The 11,489-nt window shown below is 37.1% G+C and overlaps 1 protein-coding gene across 2 annotated transcripts in view; it reads left to right on the top strand.

Annotated features, from left to right (window-relative positions):
* The window catches only part of LOC108978471 (tyrosine 3-monooxygenase), a 10,346-nt gene extending 1,266 nt beyond the window's left edge, over positions 1 to 9,080 (top strand). The window contains exons 2-7 of one of the 2 annotated variants that reach the window (XM_018948782.1): positions 3,314 to 3,425; positions 3,894 to 4,022; positions 4,158 to 4,235; positions 4,933 to 5,752; positions 6,594 to 6,720; positions 7,987 to 9,080. In XM_018948782.1, coding sequence (XP_018804327.1) covers positions 3,314 to 3,425; positions 3,894 to 4,022; positions 4,158 to 4,235; positions 4,933 to 5,752; positions 6,594 to 6,720; positions 7,987 to 8,385 — 1,665 coding nt within the window. In that variant the 3' untranslated portion in view covers positions 8,386 to 9,080. Of the gene's footprint in view, positions 1 to 3,313; positions 3,426 to 3,893; positions 4,023 to 4,154; positions 4,236 to 4,932; positions 5,753 to 6,593; positions 6,721 to 7,986 lie in introns of both variants that reach the window. The other variant, XM_018948781.1, reaches the window with a different exon arrangement.
* Positions 9,081 to 11,489: the final 2,409 nt, after the last annotated feature.

Raw genomic sequence — 11,489 nt, 5'->3', positions numbered from 1 at the left:
AAATTTTATACTAAAAAAAAAATTCATTTATCTTCAAAAGTGTGTTTTGATAACTAATTTTTAATTAAAATTAAACTTATTATGGTTAAAAAATGTATTGAATTTTTTGTAAATTTTTGAAAAACTACGTTAAAATAACACATTTTTTTTATTAAAATTAATTTAACTTAAAGTAGCAGGCGTTTATTGCTTTACAAAAGATATTCTACTGTATTTTCAATTTTTTTAAGCTAAAGAAAATTCTATTAATTTAAAAATCTTTTTTTGTTAAGAATTGAAGAAAATTTCCCATTTTTTTAATTCAATAGCTTTTTTTTAAGAATGGACAAATTCCTTTAGTTTCTTAATTACATTAACCAGTTACTGTCTACACCTAAAAAATTAACTGAAATTATAACTCAGCATTGCAAAATATTTGTTTATATTCATCTTTTACCTTACAAATACAGCTTGCTGTCACAGCTGATTTTTGTATTGCTAAAACCCAAAAAATTCCGAAAATCAGTGTCAACTATTGCGTAGTTTTCAACCTCACACACATATACATATGTACATACTTACGTTTATATGTAAACCTTATGAGCAAACAATTTGGACTACGTGATAGCTGCCAAACATACCAATTTTTTATGAAGCAAATATATGAACAACAATTGTTGTCATTTTGATTATTTTATTAACTGGAAAGACAAAACTAAAATTTCCTCAAAATACAGGCTCCTAGTTGTATTGAGAATACGAAATCTTCAAATGCAACCAACACATTGTACAACCTATAATGGTTAGTCTTGACTAATTGACAGCAGAGTTACTTAACAAACTGCTCAAATAAATCGTTAAGAGTGAAAGTGGGCGTGTGCCCACAGTGCTGAGTTGTAGTGATGCGCTTAAGGCAGTAACGCAGCAGAAAAAAGGGAAAATTATACGCAAGTCAGCCAACAACAACACATAATACTACCGGCACAATTAAGCAGCCGTGTCTTACAACGGCAGGAAAAAATTTGGTTGACAAAAAATTGCATTAGCTGGCGCGTTCGAGTACGCTGCTGCTGCTAGATTTCTGACATGCCAATATTTTTCTTCAAAAAAACAAATTTTTTCTTCAAAAATGTAAATTTAAAGAAATTTCCGTGGCGTTACACACAAAAATTCAATAAACATGTTGTAATGAGCGTTTACTAGCTGATTCGAAAACTAGACGCTCTTTCATCAGCTTTTCAATGTGATCGTGTGCCTAAAATTGGCGTGGTACACGAAGGTCAATGTAATAAAAAAAAAATGTTGTTGAAAACAAAAATTGTATAAGAATGGGCTAATGGCCAACAGGAAAAGCGCATAAATTGTGCTTAAGCCATTGTAGCTGACCAATATACGCGCATTATCCGCTGCTTCTTAAAAGCGCGCTAATACTTCCTGCTTGCCACTAGCGCTGCTCTGTATCCATTAAAATATACAAATCCTATATTTGAGCGCTTTAAAAAATAAAATTTAAATAAAATATCTATACAAAACACAATTCCACAAATCCCATTGTGCACCCAATAATGGCGCAAACTCGTTCGCTTAGCTGCCTCAACTCATTGATCAGCAAATTTATGCGATTTTCACACCATGAGCTGTCAAAATATTACTTAAAGTCGGGCGCTTACGTGTCGAGCTCGCGCTATTTGACGACTTCATTTGGTGTCAACGCCTGTAAGCGCACGGTTATTTAAGATTTCGAACGAAAGTGCACACAATAGACCAAATAAAAAACAAACGACAATAATAACAGCAACAGCAACAGCAACAACGATGATGGTACACATTTTGTGTCAATGAATAAGTTATTTTGCCGCAGCGCGCAAAGAAGTTGTGATGYGCGCGCATGCGCGTACTAAACTTGCGCGCCAGCCAGCAGCGAAGCAAAAAAACTAAGCTGAATGCTATGCAAATTATTTTTCCTTTTTTTCAATTGGCCATATTTTGTTTCGTTTTGGCGCATAAACCAGTTTTTAGCCGGCAAATTTCTGTTTTTCGTGCTTAAGCGCTTCTCTTATTGTTGTTATTGTTTGCTGATAAAATATACGAAGACGCACAATGTGCGCTTTTGACGTACGCCATGTAGCTGCGTTTTCGAAAAAGTACCGAAAAATTTTGTTGTTGCACCAACAACAAAAACACAGCAAACAAAACAAAGCGCCACTTTCGTTTTCAATAAGCCAACTGCCAAATGATAAAGTCAAGCGCGGAGATGTTGTAACCGGCTACACATATGTGTGAGTATGCTTGTGGCTGCAATAACAACAACATCGGCGCATCACTGCACGGTCCGCAGTTCAGTTCAGTTTAGTGGAGGATTGGGCCAACAGTCAACCGCTTGTTCACTGGCGACTCGTCTGCCACTCTGTCTGTCCGTTTATTATGGTTGTGTTGCAATTAGTGCCTGCTGCCTTGCCGCCGACCACACAGCATCTTTAGACCAGCACGTACATACCTTCATAATTTTATTTGTTTGAATTGTGTCATACCATAAAACTAAAAAAAAATTATTTTTAACTGCTGTATAATTGTTCAATAGCATGGAGTTATGTGGAGAGCGATCAGCGGAGCGTAAGCGTGTGAGAGGAAAGTAAATCATATTGCATAAGTGTCAAGTGATTTGCAGACATAGTGGAAAAAATTCCACAACTGGCGGCTGTTTGGAAATGTAAACACAGCTGGGGCCCATACATATATATGCAATTGGTGGAAATTGTGGATTTTCAAAATACTAGTCAAAGAAACTTTTGAAACTGAAAAAATTTCATAGTTTTTGCATATTTGCATTGAAAATCTTTTTCGTAACTTAATTCCTTAAAGTTTTTTACCAAAAAATAATTTTTCGTAAAATTCTCCCCTGCTACCACAGCTTTCTCAGTAATTACAACCACATTTTACTTCTTCAAACCTTTTTAATCTGTGGCTGATGCGCCAATTTCCTGCACATCTCCGCTTTACTACTTTATTTACACACACCTACCCACACACTCAGGCAAATATACGCTTAACGGTTTTAAGTGTGCTTAAAGCATTTGCCACCCTCCAAATGGTCTCCACACAATCACTCAATCATACACCCACGCTGCTCAGTCATTTGAGTGGAAAAGGCGCTTAAAAGCTTTCTAGCCAATGGCAACGCATTAGACGACCGACAGGTGGTTGTCGGTTGATCACTAAGCACTAACGGTATTAAGGTGGTAAAAATATATATATACATATATATTATTCAATAGTAGTAGTTTTTTTTTAATAAAAACAAAAAATTAATCATAAAATCTCTGCTCTGTTACAGAATGGCTATCCTTCACGCCGTCGCTCGTTGGTGGACGATGCGCGCTTTGAAAGCTTGGTTGTCAAGCAAAACAAACAAACCGTGCTGGAGGAAGCGCGCCAAAAGACCAATGGTAAGTAGGAGGAGTATAATTAAGCGTAATTGTTAAAAAAATTAATTTGAAAAGGAAATTGATATACAAAATATGGAAAAATATAAGGCTTGGGACGCTTCAAAGTGAAGTCAGTCAAGCTTTTTTGTAGAATATTTGCTCTTAAGTTTTTAATTGATTAATTAATTTTAATTTCAAGTTTATTAATTAATAATTTTTACCTATTTATTAATTTTTTTTGTAATTATAATTAATTTGCTTTTGATTGAAGTGAGCCAAACTTTTTTTTGTGCTTAAAAATTTAATTAATTAAATTTACATCTTAGTTAATTAATTTATAATTTTTACTTAATTATTAAAATTTCTTCTTGATTTTTAATTAATTATAATTAGTTTGCTTTTTAATTGCTATTATTTTTAATTAATTAATTTTTTAAGTTAATTTATTTTTTAATTTAATTAAATTATTTTTTAATTTTCATTAATTAGACGAAACTACTTTGGAGCAATGCATTCAGCAAGCTAAAGGCACTCCAATCGAGCAAGAAATCGAATTGCAAGCCGATCAGTCGGTGGAAAATGTGGAGATACCAGCTGAAGCTCATGACATCCCAACAGGTAGTCTACCAAAAAAAAAAAAAAAAAAAAAATTGCTTTTGTTTTCACTTTTTATTCTGCTTTTATGATTTTTATACATTTTTTTTGTTTTATTTTCATTTTTTTTCATTTCAAAAACTATTTACGCCTCAGAAGCTCATAACGAAACCAACAACGCCTCTTTGGGCGCTGCTGCTCAGGGTGAAGGCAACAGCAACAGCAACAATGCAAATGGTAAGCAACAATTGAGCGCCACACACGCCTTTCGGGTGGGGGGTTAATGTCAGAGAGTCGTCACATAAGTGCCTTCAAGCGCATTATGATGATGATGAAGCATATGCCACTTAATACGCTTGCCACACGCACACACGCACTCAAGTCAAGGATACGCTTGTGCGCCAGCACGTACGCCGAGCATTTCAAATGTGTAAATCGCACATTTCCTTTTAATATCTCCATTTCTTTTGCCAATGCCATTGCGTACATTTCCGCCGATGCTATTTTTATGGCGCTGATTTTATTATGTCACTGTGCGCGTTTGAGTATGATAAAAGGCGAATCTTGCGCGCTTGACTACACGCCAACAATGGCTGCTGCTAAAAAAATGAGAAATGGGGAGAAATTATGACAAAAGCCGATTTGCAATTTTTCACCCAACATTTATTCCAATTATACGCCATCGCCACCCACTCCAAGGCTTTTCTTCACTTAACTACTCACTTACCTACTAGTGCAATGCATTCGGCCAGCATCTTTCATACTTAAGCCGACTTGTCTAGCATTCGTGCCGCTTAGAACGCGTGCTTAGCAAGCCAAGCGGATTTATTTGGCATAAAGTACAACTTGAAAATTAAAACAGCATACACACACATATTATTAGATATTTTTATTAACTTTGCATTGCTTTTCACTCGTTCTCTCACACGCACAGATGCCGGTCTTACCGAAGAGGAAGTTTTGCTTGCCAACGCCGCCGCCGAGTCCACCGAAGCGGAGAATGCCGTGCAGAGTGCTGCGCTCGTCGTACGCCTCAAGGAGGGCATCTCCTCGCTTGGCCGCATACTCAAGGCAATCGAAACGTTCAAGGGCGCCGTACAACATGTCGAATCGCGTGTGTCACGCGAACAAGGCGTCGAACACGACGTACTCATTAAGGTCGATATGACGCGTGGCAATCTATTGCAACTGGTACGCTCACTACGTCAATCGGGCTCGTTCCAAAGCATCAGTCTGTTGGCCGAACATAACATCAGCGTCAAGGCACCATGGTTCCCCAAGCATGCCTCCGAATTGGATAACTGCAATCATTTGATGACCAAATACGAACCCGATTTGGATATGAATCATCCCGGTTTTGCTGATAAAGTCTATCGCCAGCGTCGCAAGGAGATCGCCGAAATCGCTTTCGCTTACAAATATGGCGATCCAATCCCACACATTGAATACTCCGATGTTGAGGTTAAGACTTGGCGTTCGGTGTTGTTGACCGTTGTCGATTTGTCGAAGAAACACGCTTGCCAGGAATACCGTGCTGCTTTCCAGAAATTGCGCGACGAGCAGATCTTCGTCGAACACCGTCTGCCGCAATTGCAAGAGATGTCAGACTTTTTGCGTCGCAACACCGGTTTCACACTGCGTCCCGCTGCCGGTCTGTTGACCGCACGCGACTTCCTCGCCTCGCTGGCATTCCGCATCTTCCAGAGCACACAATATGTGCGCCACGTTAACTCACCATACCACACACCCGAACCGTAAGTATCTAAGTGCTGGAATTCTACGTTTACTAGCTGTAAAATGGGCTAAAGTTTAGGCAAGGCAACTTTGCGCTGTGCGCTTCCTACTACCGGGTACGCACATTGTTGCGTTGCGTTGCGGCAAATTAACTCAAGCATCAGCAATCAAAGCACAAAGGCAAATGCTCTAATTTCATTTGACAGGAAATATGCTTTCGTGTGGCAACAACCACAATAGCTGTGCGACAATGCAGTGAGTTCTAGGCGTTGACATGACGGAAGCATGTAATTGCCTCAGAACTTTTAGTGCCACTGCTGCTGCTGATGCTTTTACTGATGCTGATGAGTGGGCGGGCTGCGTAGTAGAGTGAAACAAAAGTGAGGTTAGAACAGCAGTGTAGTGATGGCAATGGAATTGTCGCAAATTGTCGACACTTTAGCACTTCGGCGCACTTTAAGGGCAGCACAGCGCCATTACCGACACTTAATTAGTTTAGCATAATAGCAGTATTCAAGCAGGCAAGCAGTAAGGGTACAGCAAATGACCAACAGCGGGTTGCACTGGCTGCTTGCTGCCTGAGAGTAGTGTGAAAGTATCATAAAAGCTATTTCCAATATTTGATTGAATTAGAAGTGACTTGTTTAAGTCGTATAAAAAGATAAAACTATATTATTGTAATGAACGCAACATGAAGGCGTCTAGAACTGTGCTACGTTTAAATTTGTCATATCTTTAGAACACATTGAGCTTAAAACTTATATCTAGTATTAATATCTAGTAGTTTACCATGTATTTTACCCCTAATTCTAAACAGTATAACTAATTGCTTATTCTTCTTTCTTCTCTTCTCAATTACAGCGATTGCATTCACGAATTGCTCGGTCACATGCCGCTCTTAGCTGATCCCAGTTTCGCACAATTCTCACAAGAAATCGGTTTGGCTTCGTTGGGTGCCTCCGATGATGAAATCGAAAAGCTATCCACTGTAAGTATGACAATATTGGCGCAACATTGATATAGAAAACACACACACATCCCCAACCAATTAGAACGCTTAGTCAAGCAGCGCGCTATTAGCATTATCTCGATTAGTAGCCTTGACGAGAATGTTTCGCCAACCCGAATTCGATATCGCAAATATCACTTTTCTAAACAAATTTGATTGTAAAAGTCCACTGGTCACTAACAAAGCGACCGCGCAAATATGCATAAATGCGCCAGTTATGCGCGCAGACTACAAATGTACATTTGCAGTTTAATTTGTCTAAATGCTCGCTTTAATTGCCAATTTAGATATTTTAGTAGCTATGAAGGCTGCTGACTGTTGGCTAGCGGCTGTGAAACGCGCGCGCGCGCCCACTTAGCCATAACCGCCACCCCAGCTGTAAACTTGAAACCGCGTTTGCTGGCTGTTACTAACTAGCGCGGTGGCTTTGCCGCGCCAACATTAACGCCAGACCATGCACCAAAACTGGCATTAGCGCAAGAACGCGCCAGCTCAAGCGAGTTTTCTAAGCCAGGTTGAAGTGCTTGCGCTATCAAATATCACAAAAAACAAAAAAAAAACCAAAAAAAAAAAAACGTGGTGGTGGCTGTTTAATTCAAGTTCGTGCGCTTGGCAGCATGACAGCGACTATGGTCACTTGGACGCACACACACATACAAGCGCGCTAGGCGGCGCGCGGGCAAGTGCATTGCTTTAATTATTTGCAGTAAGTTGTCTTAATCTTAACGCGCATGTGCACAGCGCTGGCGTTCTTATTGCTGGCCTTGCGCCTGCGCGGCAGCTAAACGCGTGCATTTAGTAACAGAAATAAACAAATACTCAAAATGGCGACTTTGGCAGCCAAAAATTCTAATGAACGATAAAAAATGTTATGCATGCAGAAAATATGCAAAAAAGTGCAAATACGCTACCAAAATTTTACATACATACATATATATAGCCATGCAAAAGTAACAAGTTTACTTGCAAATTGTTATTCAATGCTAAGTCGCAGCTATGACTGGCGCGCTTGACAATCACCAAAGATTGAGGTCACAATGCGCAGAGAGTGGCCCTGTGCCATTGGCGTAGACGCGCGCAAGCCGCCATTGTTAAGCCGTCATAGACTAAGTGTCAGTGTCAAGTTTTCCATTTACAACAAAGATTTTCACACCCGCCAAAACACACATAAACACAACACGTATATATATATAAATATCTTGCTAACTAATCACTTTTTTCTTTTTAATCTTCTCTCATCTCTAGGTCTACTGGTTCACCGTTGAGTTTGGTCTCTGCAAGGAACACGGTCAGGTGAAAGCCTACGGCGCTGGTTTGCTCTCGTCATACGGCGAACTCTTGCATGCCATCAGCGACAAGTGCGAACATCGCGCTTTCGAACCAGCTTCCACTGCCGTGCAACCCTACCAAGATCAGGAATACCAGCCCATATACTATGTCGCCGAGAGTTTCGAAGATGCCAAAGACAAGTTCCGTCGCTGGGTATCGACCATGTCGCGTCCATTCGAGGTGCGCTTCAATCCACACACCGAACGCGTCGAAATTTTGGACTCCGTCGACAAATTGGACACACTGGTGCAGCAAATGAACACCGAAATCCTCCACTTGACAAATGCCATTGCCAAGTTAAGGCGTCCATTCTAAAGTAAATCTCTCTAAATCATATAAACACTAAGCTCTCCCATGCATGTGTGACCCAACTCAAACACTCACCCTAACATATATTTAGCTGAATTGTGCATACGTACCCACCTAATGTACGTGTGTGGGCAACGTGGAGCGGTCGTGCCGGCAGCCGTGGCCAGCACTTGTGTAGTTGTGCCGCGCCTCTTGTTAACTGAAATTGACATGCCGCTTTAAAGTTTACTGTTTTTTGTTTTTTATTTGAATATCTCTTAAATATTGCTTAACATAAATGTTCTCAATGTTTTTTGTTTACATATATATATCCTGTTATTTTGATGTTGTGGTTGATATTGCTAATAGAGAATTTTTTAGAATTTTTTTTTCAAACTAAATTGAACGCTAAATTGTTGTTATCCTTTTTGTATTGATTTTTGTCTAAATGCATAGCTTTTTGTTTAATTGTAAAGTTATAATTCACCGCACATGCAATTACCACCACCACCACTACCACCCTTTACACCCTTCACCCCCTACCCACTCACCTTGTATGTACGTATTTTCTTATTTATTTTATTTGTATAACACTGCAACTGTATTGGACCAAAAAGCAAACGTTAGTAATTAAGCGAATTCACATACTCACACAAACACACACAAGCACGCACACAAATGTGTGCATCCAAATATGTATATTGTATTATTTCTAAATGTATTATTATTATTATTCGATTTTTTGTTTGTTTGAGCATTTTTGTTTTTGTTTTCTATTGTATACATATTTAAAAGCCGCATATCTGGATGTGTCTTAGTAAAGCGTTTATTTCGTATTATTGTGAAATATTTGTTTCTACGAATTGTGTGCGTTTTATTTTGTATCTTATTAAATATTATATAAATGTAACTATTTTGTAGGTATGTAGAATTTAATTTTTGTTATGTTATAAGAGCGCAAAGATATTTTATATATATATATACACAGAGAATATATAAATGAATAAAAGCATAAATACAGACGTTCTTATTTGCGGGGTAAAATGGGGGCGTTCGCTTGACATAAAATTGAAACATTTTTTATGCACTTGCAACATGTTGCTAAAGTGTTTAATCGCAGGTTTTTTTTTTTTGAAAGAAGTGTTCGACTTCTTCCTCGGCTTTAAACTTTGTAGTACTAAAACCGGTAGAAAAATTAAACGCATATTTAAAACTTAAAACTTGTTAAACTAAAATCGATTTTTAACTAAATGACATAGTGGTTATTTTTTCTCGGCAATCGCGTAAATTGTGCGGAAAATCAATAAACAGTTGTCTCACTTGGTTTAGACAAACAATAAACGAAAAAGAAAAAATATTTAAACATTTTATTGAATTTTCTTTCTTATTATTATTTTGTTATTATTTGCAGATTTTGGTTTTTTTGGTTTGGCAAAAATATATTGTGTCTTCTTAGATGTTTTTAGGGTTGTAAACAATGCATTAAGAAATAATTGAATTAAAATTTGAATTAATATTTTTCTTCTGAAATCCCATAATGTATGTATAGCTTACATGAATATCATCCGGTAAATGGGCTTTGTCCTCTAGCTCCTTAAATAAATTTAATTTCAATAAATTATTAAAAAAAATTTGTATCGGTTATTACTTTTTGCACTTTTATTTTGCGAAATTTGATTCTTAAAAGTCGTTTGGTTTTCTAATACTAATTTAAGCCCGATATTATTCGTTTTTCTTGAAGTGCTTACTTTGCTTCAATATCAAGATTATGTCATCGCTGAGTAATTTCAACATTGAGTTCGGAAAAAATTTAATTTTAAATTTAATTTTAAATTTTTAGTTTTTTTCTGAAAAATTAAAATTTTCTGAAATTACTTATCTTTTTAGTGGAAAATGTAACTTCCGTTTTCATTGAAATACTATAACAGAATATTCATTATAACACTGCGTCTCCAAGCAGAGGCCTAGTCTGCTTGGCACTTACTACCATAGAGTCATTAAAAGTGCGCCGAAATGCAAATGTCAAGCTCATCTCATGCTTCATTACTAATTAAGCAATTTTCAGCACTTTGCTTTTTTTTTACAATATATTTAATTACTTGATAATTTTTTTTTAGCTTTTAGCATGACTTCTATATTTGGTGTAATTTTGAAATAAACAACAGATCTTTAGATTTTCCTATCTTCTGATTTTGTTCAATATTGCATGTTTAGTACGTACTAAAAGGTGCGTTCCAAAGTAAACAGGACTTAAAGAAACAGAACAAATGATTTTTTTTTGTCAAAATCAATAAATTTATTTTATTCAAAATAGTCTCCTCTGCCTGAGCCTTTTGAATGGCCTCTACGTCTGCATAACGCCGTCTTTTCATGGGCAAATGCATTTTTCCGAAAAGGAAGAAGTCGCACGGTGCCATATCAAGTTAATATGGGTGGTGGTTAATGTTTAAATTTGATTTTTGGTCAAATAATCGGTGGCAAGCTTTGATCGAATGTTGGATTCTGAGCAATTTTTGGTCGTCAGTCAATTTGTGCCAAATAAACTGTGCGCACACCTTTCGTAAACCCAAATGTTCGGTCAAAATGCGATAAATCGATGTTCAATTAGACTTTCAGGAATCTTAATGATGATTTCGGTTGATTTTTGATGATTTTCACGCACAGTTTCGATGGAATTTCCGGTGATCACGTATTTTGATTGGCCCACATGTTGATCGTCATTTGAAACATTCATTGAAACCACTCTGCAATCATCGCCATAAATTTGTTTCATCAATTGTAACGTTTCCAGTTTTGCCAATTCTAAAACAAAATTTAATGTTGGCTTTTTGTTCCAAGCTCATTTTCGCAAACATACTGACACTTACTTCACTTCCAATCGATAAAATTATCACTGGGCAATCGATATAGATAACAGATTCTAACGCACCAGTCGTCATAAAGATGCCGTTAGATTCAAAAAGTCCTGTTTGCTTTGGAACGCACCTTGTATATATATGTAGTTATTTCATGTAAGACTTTTCACTAAAATATATATTTTTATTTTATTAAAATTTTTAACATATATCTTTTTAATACGAAAAAGCGTATTTACATATTATAAGCAGTGAATCCAAAATAAATATTTTAAA

Source organism: Bactrocera latifrons, unplaced genomic scaffold, assembly GCF_001853355.1.
Source record: "Bactrocera latifrons isolate USDA-ARS-PBARC rearing strain unplaced genomic scaffold, ASM185335v1 scaffold_122, whole genome shotgun sequence".
NCBI lineage: Eukaryota > Metazoa > Arthropoda > Insecta > Diptera > Tephritidae > Bactrocera > Bactrocera latifrons.
Note: the sequence above shows the minus strand (reverse complement) of the source record. Positions and strands in the feature narration are given on the sequence as shown.